General features: G+C 30.0%; 1 protein-coding gene across 8 annotated transcripts in view; it reads right to left on the bottom strand.

Annotated features, from left to right (window-relative positions):
- LOC143073224 (kinase non-catalytic C-lobe domain-containing protein 1-like) overlaps positions 1 to 20444 on the bottom strand; it is a 53566-nt gene extending 33122 nt beyond the window's left edge. Inside the window, exons 1-4 of one of the 8 annotated variants that reach the window (XM_076248591.1) lie at positions 20313 to 20444; positions 18247 to 18309; positions 14870 to 15203; positions 6185 to 6205 (exon numbers count right to left, since the gene is read on the bottom strand). In XM_076248591.1, the coding sequence (XP_076104706.1) occupies positions 6185 to 6205; positions 14870 to 15158 (310 nt within the window). In that variant the 5' untranslated portion in view covers positions 15159 to 15203; positions 18247 to 18309; positions 20313 to 20444. Of the gene's footprint in view, positions 1 to 6184; positions 6206 to 14869; positions 15204 to 18117; positions 18206 to 18246; positions 18520 to 20312 lie in introns of those variants that run through there. The other 7 variants (XM_076248590.1, XM_076248594.1, XM_076248593.1 and 4 more) reach the window with 7 other exon arrangements.
- Between the last annotated feature and the right edge of the window lie 901 nt (positions 20445 to 21345).

Genomic DNA, 21345 nt, shown 5'->3' with positions numbered 1-21345 from the left:
TGCAAACTTAAAAGACAACAAAAAAGTTTACCATGAAAAAAAGAAAAATAATACCTTTTGCAACAAAATATTTTACAAAATCAATTTATGCTACATACCTTAATCTTGCAATTATCAAAAAAAAATCAGTACAAATTTTGGTGACAAAGTTTTCAGAGATTTCGTTAATCTTTATTGACTCAGGAGTTTAGCTAGAAGATAAATAAATATTTTGAAAACAACGTCACTTATTATTTTATCGAAGGCTCTCATAATGTATCGATCTTTAATAATAAGAAGAAAAGATCATATCATTTTCTGAGTGTATCATACAAAGACACCTGAACTCTTTCCTTGGTTGTAACGTTATGTGGTGTTTACAAAGATTACTGCTGAAAAGATAACCCTTACTGAAATAAACACCAAAGGCTTGATTAATTCCCTTACATTCTACCCTTATCAAAACCATGACAAACTCTACATGTTCTGAATGCTATTGACGAAATGTGTCAATCAATCAAACCTAAAATTTAGTATTATTCATGTACATAATTATGTGTTTTGTTTTGTTCAATGTATGGTTCAAACCTGCCATATGTTCATATGCATGTCCAGAGCTAGGAGCCTCAACAGTGTTTATCCACACCCGTAGCCAGGGGGAAAGGGGGAAAAGGGGTAAAAGGGGGAGTATAGGGGTTTGTATGAAACCCCCTTAAAAACAAATTTGCATGAAAGTCAACGTTCTATTTGAATTATAACTGTTAAAGTTGAGTATGATTGTATTGAACCCCATGTGGAAATTCCTGGCTACGAGCCTGTTGTCTTTTTATCTTATATTGTTTTTTGTCACTGGAAGAATTTTGTGTTGATGACCATTTTTTGATACTAGTCTGTTAAAATCAATCAAATCTAACTTAGCATTGAGGGGAGACAACATTATCATAGTTGAAGATTATTTGTTGACCTCTAGCTTTTTTTGGGGTGTTATTGAGTAGCTTTGTAAATAGATGGTCTGAGACCACAATTATTTCGTAGTGCATTTCTTTTAGAACGTAAATGAAAATTTTAAAAATCCCACCTACGCTTTCTCAAAGAATCTTTTACAGTGTGTTGTACTACTTTTGGGACAAATTATATAAAAATCATAGAAAACTTCATTGGCTCTAACTCAAAATATGGACAATTTTAGGGCGTCTTGAAATCTTTTGACAGCTTCCGAAGTGCTAATTTTTAACCTTTTTCAGCTGGACCAAATCACAAAAATTCCTTTAAAATTCTGGACCCAAATTTTTTTTACAGTGTAATTTCAGAAGATTATATTGATATTTTAGCAGTATATCAACATTCCATGACTTCATAAACAGCTGAGTCATGTTCATTTGTTATAGGGGCATGCTATGATTGTCCTGTGTCATTTCAAAACATGTTATTGTATGAAATATGAAAAATATAGGACCAAACAGCTTAAAGAAACTAAGTTAAAATACAAGTAAAACGTGTCTGAGGTCACCAATACCCTTGCTCAAGTTTTGAAATGGAACAGACTGACAGATTGAAGACAGAAGGATGGAAAGACAGACAGTCTAGGGTCACACTTAATGCCCCCCTCCCCTACATCAGTGGCATAAAAAAATTGAACTATCAAATAGAAAATCTCGGCTCACTAAACTGTGTATAAATTCAGTAAGATTCTTAAGTTGTCATATGATATGTATGATATTTGAAATTGTTTAAGATATTTCCTTTATCATTCGGGGTGAATGAAGTTAATTAACATACAGTGACCTATAGTTGCTTACATAATCTATGTAAAAAAAGTCTGATTTGTATCATCTTTTACATAATTTTTGCAATGCAAGCATCTGGATAAAAGACCCCCTTGACTTTTCAATGTATGTAAAGAATTATTTCAGTTAGTTATATCCATACATAATAAACATAACAGTATTCTATAGTGTATATAAAACCCATTGAACCTAAGTTATTCAACAGTTTAACAATGCATCGATTATTTTCTTAACAAATCAAAGATTAAAATGTACATATATACAACTTGCTATGTTAAGGTCATTTCTGTACCTATTGTATTTCAGTGCACTTCATTCTTTAACAAAATGTTCTCAAAAATCCTTATGATTTGTTCTGTCATTCAAACAGATTCAAAGAAAGATAACTGTTATACACCTTTATGCTTAGAATGTATTCATCAAAGGGATGCATATTTACATTTACATTTATATCTTTGGTAAAGTTAAAAATCCTAAAATAAATTCTGTTTTATTTACTTGCATTAGAGAATGACATGTCTTAAGTAATATGCTTTTTTTGATTGCTGTCATGTAAGAGCAAGATTTTTGCAAAAATAAGAAAATGTTGAATGATTTCCAATGAGACAACCTATATATTATGAGCTTATAAAAGGCTGATTGATGAATCGGATGTTTTGATAGAAACCAAAATAATTGGTTGTTCTGGGTGTATTAAGAGATTCCTGTCCAAAAGAAGAAGACGTCAGTAAATTGATTTAAATACAAATTTGAATCGAGTTAATCTGATTATATCTTATAAACAATTTGAAATTCTGTACTACATGTATCTACCTTCCCAATAATCTTGATTACATACATGAAATTATTTATAGTTTTAATTAGTGTAAGTCATTCTCCCTGAAGCTTCCATCACCAGTCCAGCATTATTCGTTATTAAGATGAATATAACTGATACATGGTCCCAATTTACCGCTGAACGAAATAACAAGTGCTCCAAGCATAAAAACACAACATGTTTTATATGTATACAGTATAAACATGCTATTACAAGATAAGGAGATTTCACTCAATAGATTTATCACTTAGCTAGCTTTAAAACATAGTATCATGCATAAATTAAGGAGAACATTTCAGAAATTGATGTAAATAAAAAAATAAAACTAGAGGCTCTAAAGAGCCTGTGTCGCTCACCTTGGTCTATGTGCATATTAAACAAAGGACACAAATGGATTCATGACAAAATTGTATTTTGGTGATGGTGATGTGTTTGAAGTTCTTACTTTACTGAACGATTTTGCTTCTTACAATTATATCTATAATGAACTTTGCCAATTAGTAACAGAGAACTATATTTGGTAAAAATTTACATAAATTTACCAAATTAATGAAAATTGTTAAAACTTGACTATAAAGGGCAATAACTCCTTAAGGGGTCAATTGACCATTTAGGTCATGTTGACTTATTTGTAGATCTTACTTTGCTGAACATTATTGCTGTTTACAGTTTATCGCTACCTATAATAGTATTCAAGATAACCAAAAACGGCAAAATTTCTTTAAAAATTACCAATTGGAGGGCAGCAACCCAACAACCAGTTGTCCAATTCATCTGAAAAATTCAGGGCAGATAGATATTGACTTGATTAACAATTTAACTTCTTGTCAGATTTGCTCTAGATGCTTTGGTTTCATAGTTATAAGCCAAAAACTGCATTTTACCCCTATGTTCTATTTTTAGCCGTGGCGGCCATCTTGGTTGAATGGCCAGGTCATCGGACACATTTTTCAAACTAGATACCCCAAAGATGATTGTGGCCTAGTAGTTTCAGTGGAGATTTTGTAAAAAATTACTTAGATTTATGAAAAATGGTTAAAGATTGACTATAAAGGGCAATAACTCCTAAAGGGGTCAACTGACCATTTTGATCATGTTGACTTATTTGTAGATCTTACTTTGCTGAACATTATTGCTGTTTACAATTTATCTCTATCTATAATAATATTCAAGATAATAACCAAAAACAGCAAAATTTCCTCAAAATTACCAATTCAGGGGCAGCAACCCAACAACCAATTGACCGATTCATCTGAAAATTTCAGGGCAGATAGATCTTGACCTGATAAACATTTTTATCCCATGTCAGATTTCCTCAAAATGCTTTGGTTTTTGAGTTATAAGCCAAAAACTGCATTTTACCCCTATGTTCTATTTTTAGCAGTGGAGGCCATCTTGGTTGGTTGACCAGGTCACGCCACACATTTTTTAAACTAGATACCCCAAAGATGATTGTGGCCAAGTTTGGATTAATTTGGCCCAGTAGTTTCAGAGGAGAAGATTTTTGTAAAAGATTACTTTAATTTACGAAAAATGGTTAAAAATTGACTATAAAGGGCAATACCTCCTAAACGGGTCAACTGACCATTTTGGTCATGTTGACTTATTTGTAGATCTTACTTTGCTGAACATTATTGCTGTTTACAGTTTATCTCTATCTATAATAATATTCAAGATAATAACCAAAAACAGCAAAATTTCCTCAAAATTACCAATTCAGGGGCAGCAACCCAACAATCAATTGACCGATTCATCTGAAAATTTCAGGGCAGATAGATCTTGACCTGATAAACATTTTTATCCCTGTCAGATTTCCTCAAATGCTTTGGTTTTTGAGTTATAAGCCAAAAACTGCATTTTACCCCTTCGTTCTATTTTTAGCCGTGGCAGCCATCTTGGTTGGTTGACCAGGTCACGCCACACATTTTTTAAACTAGATACCCCAAAGATGATTGTGGCCAAGTTTGGATTAATTTGGCCCAGTAGTTTCAGAGGAGAAGATTTTTGTAAAAGATTACTTTAATTTACGAAAAATGGTTAAAAATTGACTATAAAGGGCAATACCTCCTAAACGGGTCAACTGACCATTTTGGTCATGTTGACTTATTTGTAGATCTTACTTTGCTGAACATTATTGCTGTTTACAGTTTATCTCTATCTATAATAATATTCAAGATAATAACCAAAAACAGCAAAATTTCCTCAAAATTACCGATTCAGGGGCAGCAACCCAACAACCGATTGACCAATTCATCTGAAAATTTCAGGGCAGATAGATCTTGACCTGATAAACATTTTTACCCCATGTCAGATTTGCTCTAAATGCTTTGGTTTTTGAGTTATAAGCCAAAAACTTCATTTTACCCCTATGTTCTATTTTTAGCCTTGGCGGCCATCTTGGTTGGTTGACCGGGTCACGCCACACATTTTTTAAACTAGATACCCCAATGATGATTGTGGCCAAGTTTGGTTTGATTTGGCCCAGTAGTTTCAGAGGAGAAGATTTTTGTAAAAGCTAACGCCGGACGACGACGGACGACGGACGACGGACGACGGACAACGGACGCAAAGTGATGAGAAAAGCTCACTTGGCCCTTTGGGCCAGGTGAGCTAAAAATAAATATTTTTTTACATTTTATTACTTTTTCCTATTGTACAGCATCTTAAAACTGCAGTGTCTGAAAAATGCCTTATACCAACTTTAATCAATTTGAATAATTTACTGAAGCAAATTTAACAACTATATTCAGCATTTCACTCCTGAAGAGTTAGGAACTTTGACAATGACAACTTATAAAACAAAGGAACAATGTGTGCATAAAGATAACAAATCTTAAATTAAAGAGTTATCTCCCTGTATTGGAAACATTTTATTAGGCGGTTTCAATCATACACTTTCATCCACATGCTTTTTCAAGTGGTACAACAACCATGCATCCATTGGTTATTAATAGTTAAAATTTTCAATTAAATAATGAATTAAAAATACATATGTTATGACTGTTCTATTTGAATGCTGCAAACACTTGTAAATTCTCCCATTAAATCCATCTAGCTTTAATGAGGCTTTTTCTTTAAAAGCAAATGTTACAGATTGCTTTAAAATCTACTTTTGATAAAATATCTGGAATATTATTATTATAAGTAAGTATATTAGATGATCTAAGATTTATCTAGTTTCATCAATTCTACAGATGTGAATTTTTAAAGTTAAAGCTAATTGGTCTCCATAATTTTTTGATGCCAAGACAGACAAGGAAAGGATTTTCTACAAAGGAAACATGTTAGACTCTATCATGTCTAAGAAAACAAAATAAAACTCTAAAAGTGCCAAAATAGAATTCAAAATTACCTTAATTATCTAGGCAAGTTTTAGCAAAGAATAACTAAATAAAAGCAACTCATCTTGCAGTGTCTTAAAAATTTATGAATCAAATATCTAACTTTGAAAGATATTTCCAATGTCTATAAAGAGAAGGATTTTCATGTGTCAAAACTTAATAGGTTTTTGTGTCTATACACATGAAAGTTGTGTTTCTACACATGCATCACACATTCATACATATACATTATTACAGCAAACTTTATAATGGAAACTTACGATCTTCATATGGTTCCCATCCTGTCAATTTCCAAAAAGAAATCATTTGTATTATTTTAAAACCTTAATTAATAAATACATTAAGATAACTTTTCCCCTAAATCTTTACTACATCACATTTTTTATGCTGTTGCAGTTTATTTTCACAAATGTCTTGTTTAATCTTACGATTTACTGCCCTTCTTATATTTTGTCAAGTTTTTTCATAGCCAATAGTGATGTGATATAACAAAAGTTTGTATCTGTAGACAATCTTAATAAAAGTTTTGAATCTAATTTCCACCCTCCCCGTTTTAATTTATCAATAACAAAAACCTTATCTATGCATATAAAGTAAGGAGATGTGGTATTGAGTCAAACCTTGTCTATGCATATAAAGTAAGGAGATGTGGTATTGAGTCAACTCCTCAAACAAAGTCAAAATGACATGGATTAAAGTAACTATTGTCACTATGGTCTTCAACAATGAGCAAAACTCATACTGTAAACCCAGGTAGTCTGCTATAAAAACTAAAAATTCAGACATGACAAAATGTTAAACCATTCCAACAAAAAAATCAACAGCCTGATTTACAACCAAATTACTAATAAACTAAAAACAAATAAGACAGTCAGCAACCAAAATCTGAACCAGTTTGTTTTATATTTATCTTAAAAACAATATTTACAATGTTGGAAGTCACTATAATATGACAACTGAAATGTATAGACCTTTACAATAATATCCCAGTGGAAGATGTTTTCAAAGTTCATAGAACTGATCTAAATGATAAATAGTAAAGCACAAATTAAACCATTTGGGACAGTTAGAGCTTTAATTAATGAAGGACAAATTTGTATGTATACTTTATGGCTGGCCAAAAACTGTTTGACTGAAGTATTTTTTTCTTTTTGTATTTCAAATTAGTTATATATAGGAATTTATCGAAATGTTTTTGGTGTAATAAGTGTTTTTCACAACCAAACCTTAGTCCACTCCCCCCAATCATACATTGCCTTTATTTACCAGTCATATTCAAACCATGGTCCAATCCTTCAAAACGACTGATTTAAACTTTAATAACGAGTCATTAAAGCACCTTTTAAACTTTGTAAAAAGACTTTTTGATTATAAAATTTACAATTTCAAAAGGCATATCCTAATAGTATTCAATAAATGCTGATCAATTGCTTCGGTGTTGAATGTGTCTCCTTTTATAACTTTTTAAATTAGTTTGAGCTACAAATATTTGATAAAGATCATTTGTACTCAAAGCATAAACTAAGTAAAGGAAAATAAGCTTCTGTTAAGTTTAAATATGGATGTAAAGGCATTTAAAAGAACAGGTCATATATAGATAAAAATTAAAAACAATTCATTGACCCACTTTACATCTTCTAAAAACTTTGATACACATTTTCTGACAGAAGAAAAATAAAGTTTCAATGCAGTCTCTCTCAATTCAAGAACTTATTGACAAACAGTCAGTGAAGCAATTTGATCCCCCAAAAGAAGAAAAACAAAGAAGCTTCTAGATCAAAGTACACTCTTTCCTTTAAGGGGAGAGTGACAAAAAAACTGAAATGTTTCATATCAAAGAACTTATGGTCAAGCTATGGTGTACTGATACACTAGTGTACACTTGATAAAATTCATTCTTAGAAGTACATGTATTGTTGTTGATGTCTAAAAACTGTAAATAAAACAAATTAAATAGAAACTGATGATTTAATATCTGTAATCAGCACAAAATTATCCAAATAAACATAAGGTATAATATAAGAACTCAGATAGGTACTAAAGCAATCATATATGAGGTTACTCATGACTTGGGGCCGGTACATGAATATGTGACAGGATTAACCTAAAATTTGAGATCTCAACCCTGACCCTATTTAGACCATTTGTTTACTACAGTAAAAGTCACACCTTCCCTACAAAGAACTACACATTGTCAAACATCACTTGACTGTAACATGTGACATGGTGTTATTTCTGACAAATTCATCTAGAAATCTTTTCATATCTATAAATCTTTCTAAAAAAACCCTCTGAAAATTATTAAAAGTTGACTTTATCAGTAAAATCTCTTTTTACAGACTTTATTCATATGCTTATAAAATTGAAGGGATTATGGCTGGACACCAATCATATTGGACACCTACTGGCTGAACATCACAGGCTTCTCGACTGGCAAGAAAAATGACAGGAATAATATAAATAATCTTACACTTTCTCATTTTTACCCCCTACCCTAAATACCTGAAAAAGAAAGTTAGCCTCATGACTGTTTTAAGCAATTGTATCAGTCCTCTTTTCATTTGATCACACTCTCTTTGCTGATTGTCAAAAATTTCTTTATCACAAAAAAATTGAGAAGAATAAACGCACACATATTTAGACAATTTGAAGTACATAATAAATAAGTTTGAAATTTATTCAATTAAGTTTAAAAATACATATCACAAAGTGTAATGAAATGATAAAGCCTCTTGATTTGGTAAGTAAGTCAAGAAAGGATAAGTTGAAACCTAATCGAGATTTCAGTTTTAAGGATAACCTTTTATTATGGAATTTTAAACTTGGCGCTTGTCCAGCTAACTTTGATTCATTTGTTACTTATAATCTGAGATATAAATTATTTCCCAATTTTAAACAGCTTATGTATTCTTTAAAGGATATTTCATGTTTTTCTCCAATGTTTAACTGTGACTCAAAGCATTTAAATTCCAGTCCAGAAATCGACATTTATAAACAATATATTTTGAATTTGTCATTTACCAGTTCAATAAAACACCAGATAAACAACAATTAATTTTATAACGCTTTACATAGTAGTACAAATATGTTATTTATCAGAAAGTGAAATTGATATTTTTGGAAGCTAAACAGTCACTTCAACATGAATACTACATAATTTTATAGATAGCAGATATATTTTATTGTGGGAGATACTTATTAAGTTGATTTTGAAGCGAAAAAGCAAACCATAATAAAAAATCTTAATACTTTAAGATTCTTTCATGAGGAGGTGGACCAAGGTAAGGGAACATGGGAATGAGGGGGCTGGAAACAAGATTCAGGAGGATGGATATGGGAGTCAGGGGTTGGGTACTATGAAAGAGGGATATAGATATCAGCCTTAGAAATTGTTTTTCACCAATTTTCATTTTGGAGTAAGGAGAGGGAAACAGAGTTGGGGGTAGGAAAGTTGAAAAACGGGGACTGACCCCCTGTCCACCCTTTCTTTAATAAAAATTACCATTTGGTGATTGAACATTGAATATAATATAAAACATACAATTTCAAATTTTCAATTAATAAAATTGTTCTGTATTATTCGAAAATTTCATGAATGAACTGTATTTACAATATACAGAAGCATAAATCATAAACTCCATGGTTAAAAGATGGCTAGTCTTCATTTGCAAGACATGGAGATGTATTGACTTGACTTGTCTTGTCTTGAAAACAAGCATAACTCATTTGAAACTTAGAGCTTCCCGTTTTAGTGACAGTGTTTGACAAACCTACAACAAAAGCCATCAAGGACAATACATTATCAATATACATTGTAAAAATCCTATCACTTTACAAACCATAACAATAAACATTATGTAAAATCACCTATACAAAAATATACTGTGAAATATGATCTGATGTTGTCAGTTTGTTGTATATCACATTACAAAGGTCATAGTCATAGCAAGTGTGACAAATAAATAGAAATATAATTCATGCATATACAAATATCTTGATAAAACTAGATTTGAAGGAACCATACAAGCGACCTTGTCAGTTAGAAGAATAAGGGTGTTCTCTATACTTCCTTCGAACTAAGGTCACCAGAAAGGCAATGCCAAGTCAAAATATATCTCGCAATTATTTACCATTGAACCAAAACAGTAAATATGTGAAGGCATGTTAAGAAAGTTGAACTCAGTGTGAGCTTTTTCTCACAAATAAATAAGTAAAATGCAACAAATGGATATGAATGATGGACACACAGACAGATGGAAATCAGTCAACCCTCCTCCTTGTAATTGGTGGAGTTAAAAACCTGGAATACAACTGTCCAGAAAATTTGCACAGGCTTACTAGCTTCTTGAGCACAAAATTGGGTATTGCTGATGAGAGAACCTTTGTTTCTACTTGCTTTCAGTATTTCAAACAGTCTGTCTATTTCATAATTTTGTCAAAATTAATGTTTTCATATTTTTGTGATGGATAAAAAAGATGTGGTATGATTGCCAATGAGACAACTCTGCACAAGGGACTAAATGACACAGAAATTAACAACTATAAGTCATTGAACAGTCTTCAACAATGAACAAAGTCCACAACACATAGTCAGCTATAAAAGGCCCCAAAGCAAAATGACAAATGTAAAATAATTCAAACAAGAATACGAATGATGTTCATCTGATTTTTCACAGATGTGTTCATCTGGTTTTCACAATTGGAATTTGAATTCCGTAATATTAATATCAAACTTTTTTTTCTCTAAAAAGAAACCTTAATCAGATTTTTTTTTCTCTCAATTATTAAAAGCATAAAATCTATAGACAAACTGGCAACACCTTTTTGTAATATGAAATGAAAAAAATATAATATATAATTTAAATTTTCATTTAGCGGTTTCAAATATATTACATCAAAATTCATAACAGAATAAAAGTAAATTCCAAATTTAGGATATTAATAACTCAAGTCCTTGTATTTAATTGTACACATAGTAAAATGAGATGGCGATAGGCCTAGCCAAATCCACTTTTGGGTTGTATGGAATAAAAGCTTACTGATTGTATCTGCTCTGTGTAAGTCTGAGAGGGAAGATTTAAGGGTTTTAAAAATAACATGATTTACTGTTACAAACCAAGGCTCATCTCAAAAAGCTAGCTTATGTTTGTTACACAGTGTTACTGCAGTGTATGCAATGCTAAGTAAAATATTATGAATTTATAAGACTATCAAAATAAAACTTTTAAAGAAATTTATGAAGTGATAAAATGTACAGGTAAGAATGTGAACAGCTGATTCTCGACAGGTTTGCTACTGAAATAAATTCTTACTCCAGAGATGTTTACAAGCTAGATAAACTTAAAGGTATCTTCTCTTTTATGTTTCCAGGACAATAACAAATTAAACCTATTAGATGTATCTGGCTGGAAAAATTAACAATAAAACTTTTTTAAAGAGGTCAAAATTTTGCAAATCATTGTCACATTGTGTGTTTCAACAAAAGCATCCATATTATAATAGATACAATGCAAAAGTTTTACACTTCAGGTTTTTCTAATTTGAATTTTACACTGCCTCAAACTGAATAATGCATGTTCATGAATGCAAACAATATGTTTGTTAAATAAAGAACACTTAATAATGAACAGTCAGGATATATTTAGATTGTCAGACAATAAGTTCTTTTCCAGTCAAATATTTCAAACAAAATATTCTGTAAACCTATCAGACTTTTTGAGTAAAATTATTATGACAATTTTTTTTTAATAAAAGACCTTAGACCATATTTCTGAACCCTGTTTCCAACCCTCAACCCAAATGGCCAATATAGTGCATCAAACCAACAAAAAACATTGTAGTTTCAAATATTCTAAAACTCAGTTGAATGTCTTGATACCAACAAAATGTTTCCACAATGTCATGTTAGTTTTACTTCACTTCACAGAAACGATTTCTATTTTCATGTTAACGGATTTGTTACATTGATCCCTAGTGTCTTAATTCTGATATCACTATAAATGACAGTCCTTTTGACGTCAGTAATTCACTATTTGGACAATCAAAGAGCTTTTAAAAGACATATTTTAGTACAAATGTATTGCAAGAATCTATTGCTGAAAATCTTTTGGTGACCTCTAGATGTATTTTGTGATTGAATTGAGTTGTTAAATTGCTGTCTTATTGAAAACTACCACACAATTCATTTATTTACATGGTTAGTATTTTTCTTTCTATTATTAGTATTTTTTTTTAAACAGTATGGTATAAGGATCTTAGAGTACAACGTTACGCATGTACAAAAATAATTATTTAGGGGGAGGGAGATTTCTTTACTTGTGATTTTTTTATACCAGTAAGTAATATCTGCCTTGTAATCTGCTAAGATTTTGAATAACCTCTTGTAATTTCCTTTTTAGTGGTCAATTATCCCTTTGGCATGACAATTTATTACAAAATCTGAACTTGACACTGTACATAAAAACTTTTAATGATATTTATTTACACAATAACTTATGTTATAAAAGTCAGGCTATTTAAACACAAAACATTCAAACTTTTACCTATCAGAATCAACAGTAGAGCCAAACAAACATTGCTGAATGGATACCAAAATATTCAGTACATGTGAATTGATAACCTAGGAGTCAATACTAATTTATTCTAAACTTTGTTGAACTTTCTAAAAAAAAACAGTGTCAAATTGCCCCTTAATAGCAAATGATGAAATAGAACTATACATCATTTTAAATTGGCAAAATTTTTAAGAATAAAGAGATCATGGCAAGAACCTTTGGTGATAAATGTAAATAAGAAGATGTGGTATGAGTGCCAATGAGACAACTTTCCATGCATCCAAGGTTTCCTTGAATATAACGACAAGATTTCTGATTGTCAATCTTTCTCTATACTATGCATCAGCATTATCAAGGAAAAAATTCTTCCCAAATTATTGACAAGTGGATAATGATAATAGCTCTTTTATATAATGACTTTATAATACTTCAAATAGGTATGCTGCAAAACTTAAAGACGGCAGACAAAATTTTAAATCTGTATTATGACATCAAGATATCATTCAAAATGGTTATGAAGAAAACACGATCAGAATATCAGTATCTTTTTTTTCTTTATTATAAGCTTTAATTAAAATCTAAGATCCAAACAAGAGTAAATTTTTACACTTCAAAGAAGTTCAGTTTGCTGGACTTTTCCAACTTCTTCTTTCTTGAATATTATGCTGTTCCTTGAAAAATATATATATTATTAAACCCCCCAATTTGATGTAGCCATCAACAGTTTATACAAAATCTTCTTTAAAGCTTATCAGTAATATGACCCAACTACTCTAGAGGTAATATGACCCAATGACATTGAGTAGCTTACTATTACAAAACAAGAGCCTTAATTGTATTAAAATCACCATTTTAATTGAACACCATTGATTTGAAATTTAAAATTTTATTATCATTTATAAGATCCTTCAGATTTTCATACTCTGTAAACACATTATCTCGTAGACATTTAATCAGATTTTCGCTGACAATAGGGACACAAGTTCGTCTACTAACTAATGATGTCTGGGACAATAGAGACCTATTCTATTGAGGATCATTTTACTTTCACTCAAAATACTTCATGCAGCTTATATTTGAAATGATTAGGATTTTTCAATGAGAAAAAAGGAAAAATTTGAAAGAAATTGAAATTTACATTAATATTGGTATTTCCATAGCTGAGCAACTGCTTTGATTCTTCTTGTCCTTTTTAATATGAATTCCTTAATGGTGACCATTCCAATTCCTTTCCTTTTCCAAAATGTTAGTTTAGAAAACTATATCAAAAGGTGCTGATGTAATAAATTTTACAAAATCTTTCTTCAGTTTCAAGAATAAACTTACTTTTAAGATATAAACCATGGGCTTTTCAAATTATCTAACAATACAGTGACACCACATGGGTAAAAAAAGTTTATACATTTGTACCTTTCTTTCGCAATTTTATACATGAATTGAAAAACGTGATTAACCTAAACCATAATAAGAGAACAAGACATACATTTAATATTCAACGAATTCTTTAGGTTGGCTGCATGCAATTCTAATGTTATTAGCCCACACAGCAAAAGGGATAGGTGACAATAATTTGAAACTCCTAAAATATAATTTAACTTTGAATATATGCACATTGAATATTGAAAACATTTGTCACCTTTGAATTAGCTTTTCATTTATTTCATAAATACAAATTTTAAAATTATATTTTAACATGCAAACTTGATGAGCATGTTTTACTTAATCAAAACAGAATGGCGGTAAAAACATTTACAATATCTGTTAAAAACATGTCAAAAAGATACAGTCTGAAATTAGACCCCAAAAGAAATTTAAAACCATATATTCCTTCAGAGTTGCCCAGCTCAACTTTATAAATGGCTGTTGATGATTTATAATGATGGCAGATAAAACATGACATCCTATTTAAGCTTTTTTATCAATGGTTTTAATATCATGTTTTCAGACACAACATTTATGGCAGATCTTTTTAATTTTATACCAATTGGTGGTCTGACAACTGTGTTCTAATGTCTATGCTGATACACTGTTAAAGCATTTTCCATTGGAAAGTAAAATACATGTGATTCTTGAGGCAGGAGTCAAAATCTCCTGACTTTTTAGCACTCTTTTGTCCCTCCTCTTAGATGGTTTTTTTTTAAATTTCAACCAAAAAAAACCTTGTCAGTACATGTACTTAGTACATTTACTGGTAATATATAAATCACAACAAAAATTTTTAATATAAAATTGAAGAAAAATCTGACAATATTATTTGGTTAATGAATATCATGCAACATGAAAAATGTTCTTAATTAATTTCGGCAAAAATTTTGCAACAAACTATTCTCTCTACAATATGTTATGACCACTACAAACATAGATACGACAGTCGCCGATTTGGTACCATACCTGTTTCCAAGTCTAAAAAGCAGACGTTTCCAGAACCATCAAAAGCTACGGTGTCTGGTGTAATGCACAATGTTTGGAACATTTCTGGTGAACTCTTTACAACATCCAGTACAAGGCAACATTCACGACACAAGGCCCATAACTCTTCCTCGGACAAGCAAAAATCTCTAGATGACAGAATGTCTGAAAGACTAATGGTTTCATCTCCTTCAAACTCAGGACTTGCATCTATTTCCTCTAATTCCCCTTCCACAAACTCCATATTTGATGGAAGAAATTCTGTTTCCATGGTTATTTATCCATTATCACAATAAAAAACTACACTTTAGCTGACCTGAAAAATAAACTATATTTGAACATAGTCCATTAAAGTACATAAATATAATTGTATTGTCTGGTATTATTAAATGTAAAATAAATATCAATATACTTATATCTGTTAAAAGTTAAATAGACTCAAGGCATTAAATCTGATAAGTTTGCTGGCATTCTGTTTTTAGACAATTTTTTAAACATGAAGCATTGTCCTTTTAGCATGTTTTCTTATTTGGTACTAATACATCCTTGGCTTTCAATTATTCTGCTTTGAACATTCCAGAAAAGTGCTTTGAACGCATGAAATTTATTACATGTTGTTTTCACTTTGTTCGCATATATATTATAATCTTGTGATCATATATTTTTTTTTCAAAACTCCTTCCAAACTAATCGAAAGATCTACTTTTCATTTACATCTATTTTAGCACTGTAAAAATATCAATGATTTTCCAAATTAATTACTCATTCTGAGGGTTTTTGAAAGGTTCAGAATCACATTTCTTTTCTGTACCATCTTCACATATATCTTAACATCATTCATCAATTTTAATATGTGTTGTAAAAGTCAGCTTACATTGAGTGAACATTTTGTGCACTTAATAACCCCATCATGGAGAAGCATGTCTTAACAATGTACACAGACAAGGGAATGTATGTTAGATTTCATTCACTAAGTAACTAAAGGTATGGTGTAGCTCCTTATAACATACAACGAAATACCATTAAATTTCTGTATCAATTAAAGGTGGTCTGCATATATTATTTGACAACTGGAATTCCACTATATATTGTCATATCACTATGGACAAATGACCTTTATACCATTCATTTTATCGAAAGTATTTTATTATTAAACCATTTTATAAGGACATAATCATTAAACTGTTACAATTTTTTCTCTAAAATGAAATAACAGATACTGGAAGCAGAGATCACATGATGAAAGAAACATAGTGTGATGTAAAATAAAAATATTTGCTATTTTCTCTTTGTTGAAAAGAAAGATGTATACTTTTCCCCTATTTGTTGTATGATAAAATAATATGTGCTTATTTCCTATTTGTTGTATGATAAAATGATGTGTGCTTACTCCCTATCTGTTATATGCTATGTTTGTAATGATACGATGATTACAAATAACATCTTTTCATCTATGAAACTATGTTAAGCATAGCCACAGGTTGAAAATTGTTATAATTGTGAAAAAAGAGATTAATTTTTTAAGTAGAATATTTAATCCATCCATCTATCATATACTATCTAGAAGGAAAGGCCATTCTGCATATCTATTATTTATTGTTCTACATGTATTCATATCCTTAGATACTTTCTTTGTATTTCTCAAACTGAGAAAAACTTATTTAATGGAATCAAAATCACTTAAACAACTGAAATGAGTCCTTTGGGTTTTCTTGTTACTTTGCTGTATCAATGACATTTATCCAAGAAACATCACTTATGGTCTAGCTGACCAAGGGCTTCATAAACATATTAAGCTGTTTTTTTTTTGTTGTTTTTTTAGATCTAGCTAAATTATAAAATAAATTGCCTGTCTACTAGGCCAGTAAAATATATATTGATTGTTGGTTGTTGTGAAATGCCCAGTGGCAAATATTTCATGATTGTTCAGGACAAGTAAAATATAATTGCATTTTCTATGATTATCAAAAAATATTTTGAGAGTTGTATGGTCACTTTGCCAATTAAGCATACTTGGTTTTTATCTGCCCCACAAGTTTATATCTTTGTACACATATGAAAGTATGTTTGTTGTATAGGCCACAAGTAAGTTGTGTCAAAAGCTTAAATCTGTTATACATGAAACAAACAAAGACATTTGTTAAATATTTTATCCAAATATTAAATTCTTTTGAAAATATAACAATAAACAAATATTTTCATATTAGTAAAGTATATTGTCTATTTTTATGAATCTAATCCATAAATCTATAAATATACAAAATGTTAAACAATAAAGTCAACATAATTTTATGCCTTTATGCCAATCTTTCATAAATTTAATGTAACAGTTGATGTAGGGTCTCTTTATTAATGTTTGTATACCCCAAGTAGCAAAAAATGGGAATACATTTTTAAGTCTGTTCATAAACATTTAATAAAAACATTTCACATCTGAATGTGACTCCTCATGGGACTTGATTACAGTAAAATATTCTGCACATCTCATTTCATTTGTCTATCAAGATTCTCGCCTGATTTTTAATTGCAAAAATATTATTTTAAGGGGGAAAAAGGGGGGGTATGTGAGCTTGCGAGCTCACAGCAAGTTATGCTATTTTGTTCATAGACAACATTATGAACGAGTTGTTCTATATTGATCACTACAGGATGTAAATTGATACTCCTACAGCCTACTGACATTTTCTGTCTTCTTCATTTTGTTGACATGCAAGAAGGCAGAGAATGTTTTTAATTTATTCATGATTTTCAAGAACTTCTGTTCTTAAGACTACAAACTTATAATCATCTCTTAATACTTTGATTAATGATTATGCAGAAGAAATCTCATGCATAATGCACAAAAAAGTGTGGTTTTTTTTCCTTTTTCTTCAAGTTACTAAATTGCTGCACTAAGAACTTAAATTCAATTTAAATGGATATAAATTCTTTTGACCATCCCCACTCAATATTAAAACATGTGTAAATTAATCCTCTTAGTACATACAAATGTTTCAGAATTTATTGTTATATTAACTCCCTCCAGTTACTTTTTATTTCAATAGTTTGTTTATTTCTACTGACTGCACTAACGACCCCCCCCCCCCTATTTTCCCGTAAAAAAACCTTCATACACTACTTCTTTTATCAAAGTGAAACTTACATTTAAAAGAATAAATCTAATCTTTTCTGCTTACAAATTTTTGGTTGAAATGATGATGAAAAACTAAATAAATAAAAATAAAACGTACCTTAACATGTTGTACAATATCCTAGTAAAATGTGTATTGACACAACTTTGTTGGAAGTTATGTATTTAATGGTAAACTTTTATCTGCAGAAATCAATAAAACAAATGAATTGACCAATTTATTACTTACCTGAATTTTTACCTGTCCAGGTGTAAATTACAGGTATAAATCCTCCATACTCTTCAAAATCAGCTGAAATTTCAAAACTGTGCACTGATCAATATGTCAATTTGGATAAAAAGTTGAACTACTGCCAGAAATATCCTACAATATGTAACAGCCTAGTTAATGTGTTAATCATTTCAATATTGATGGTCTTGGTTGGACGATTACGGTACAGTAGTATACTACCCGTTAACTCATGCATGTCCAGACAAGTTTGTCAACAATCCTTTTAAAGTTCTATTCATTTAGAGGATGGCGTCAACAAACATAACACTTGATAAAAATAGAAAGTTGTTAATTGCAAATAAATAGCATTATTTTTTCCTTTGAAAAGTAATTTATTAAAATGCTTAATGAACTTGGAATTCTCCTGGCAAACAGCTTAAGATCACCCAAAAAATTTAAGTAATTAAAATATTTAGGTAGATGGGTTCGAATATCAACTTTAAACATTTATGAATTGGATTTTAAATTATGTTAATCATTAAGTACACAATGTTATTGAATTCCAAAATTAATTTACATATTAATCCTGTCATAAGGAAAATCAACTCTCTGTTCCAAATTTGAACAAATTGGATCTCATTCAAATCAACAATCAGATTATTTATTGAATGAATCATAATTCAATTATTCAGATTTAAAACTTTGAAAGATAAATTGTGGATTAATGCTAAAAATAAGACTTTTTGTGTATTCAATTTTCAAGCTTAAATTTTGAAATGTTATGATACAAGTTTTTAATTCCATGAGAGTTGTAAACAAATTATACAAATTTGCTTCAATGTAAGAAATCTAATTTTGATGTACAAAATATCAAGATCCTTAAACTGATCAATAGAAAGGTTCAAAATCTGTTTAATTTACCCATTGATTAAATGAATACATGATAATATATTATGCAGTGGCTGCATCAGCAAACTATGGGACAGCACAACAAATCGATTCAGAGCATAGAAGTTTAACTCAAATTACAACATTGTACCCTTGTTCAAGGATTGATCAATGCTGATCATATTTCAGGTATTTTAGATGTAGGTAACAGAAAGTAGTTTTCATAGATTAAATTTTTGGCTCCATCAGTTACTATATTTTTCTAAAAGTAGGTTAATGTGACCTATTTTTCATGGATGACCAATTCACTGAAGTACACCTCTATGAAGGTTTCTATCATTCTATATGAACAATGATGTAAGATTTACTCGAACAGGGTAAATAATAAAAAATCCGATAGCTAATCAACTTTTGAAAATGGAAATGCAAAAAATCACCATTATTTCTCACTACAATTCAGTCTTTTGTGGAATAATTAAGGCCAGAAAATGGATATATTCTTCCACAGTCAAATGATTTTTTCTCTAAAACCTTGAAACGGTAAAATCATGTTATTTAAAACACCCCACCTTGATATTATGGTGAAATTATAAATTACAAATAAAGTGGACACCACGTAAAATTCCACTTTGCACAGAAATTAATGGACAATTTACACATCAAAGAGTACTAATTTGTAGGGTCTATTTGTCATCTCACCTCAGGTTATAAATCGTGGCTTATCTTAATTGACCAATAAACCTTATCAATTATTCATACTAAATTACTTATTATATTGCATTTGGTCCTATTCAGTCAACTACTTACATAAATATTCTCTTAAGGGTATGATAAAATTTTATTATCCAATAAATTGCAGGTAAATGAAGTTCATCTTAATCAAAGGGGAATAATCCAAGCTGATATTCTGACAGCATTCATGAACTCTGCATTTGTTGGAGGCTATTTCTGTTTTCGTCAATTGAAATCAACTTATTGAACTGACTTAATACTGTTTATTTTTCATTGTCAAAACAACTAAATGTTATATAAAGATAAATATTATTAAAAAATTTATCAAAGCCATTTTATGTGCAATACATATATATAATTTTCATTCTGGATGCAACTTTTTAATATTATGGTATATTTTAAGCTTCTGGAATTGAAAATATGTACACTTCGATCATCAATCTGTCGTTCTTACAAATCATTACCATGGCAACTACTTGTAAAGTTCCTTGTTCAGACTCCCATGGTATCTGCTGAGCTCTTGCGTTAATTGTCTACTCATAGAGTTAATGACCTTTTCTCTTATCTTGATAATTATGTCATGGTCTCCCTAAAACAATATAAATCTAAATAATATATTATTTCACACTTATTAAACTTAAATCTATTGTATGGTAATTTACATAACTACAGTATAATACATATTAATTTCTACAGTGTATTGTATCCAAACAATAGTTTAAAGGAAGAATGTAATTAATCCATTATAAAACTATTTGACATGGTTCAAAATATAAACATGTATTATCCTTCTTTAGAAATCTAAAATATTTGGCTTATATATATCTATAACAAAAACAAAATAAACAATTTTTAAATTAACACAAAGTATATTTGTTTGTAATCATATGGCAATAACATATGTAGATGGTATATCAGGACCTAACACTAGACAGCTGGCAAATTGCTAGTTAAAATTTAGATTTTAACGGATTTTATAAGTTTATAAATGTTTTTACAAGTTATATAACCTTTGCTGATTTGGTGTAACAAACAACAAAAATCTTTAGCAAAATTAGAAATAAATTCCTTACTATTAATATTAATAGAAATTTATTTTAACAAATCCTAAACCTTTTTTCCCCTGATTATTGAGTGATATATAGGGCTTGGATGAGTGGACACCTTCTTATACATTTGCAGAGGTTTTGATGAAATTATCAGAGAGACAAGAACTAATGTGGCATTTTCATTATCCCCTCCTTAAGTGTTTTTTTTGGGGTTTTTTTTCAGAATTGTGTGATAATCTAACAAATCTTAGATTTTGATCAGATAAAACTTTTATCCAAATTTGAAGAGGATACAAAAATAAAATCAAAGACTCAAATTGGGGCAGAACACTTCTTGAACATTGGAGAACGTTCTATGCTAAATATTGAAATATTCGGAAATATAAGCGGATTATGTAAAATGTGAAGAGTCAAAAATTAATTTTATGGTTCAATAAATTCAAAATAA

The sequence above is a fragment of the Mytilus galloprovincialis genome, chromosome 4 (assembly GCF_965363235.1).
Source record: "Mytilus galloprovincialis chromosome 4, xbMytGall1.hap1.1, whole genome shotgun sequence".
NCBI classification, from domain to species: Eukaryota; Metazoa; Mollusca; class Bivalvia; order Mytilida; family Mytilidae; genus Mytilus; species Mytilus galloprovincialis.
This window is presented reverse-complemented; position numbering and strand designations above follow the sequence as displayed.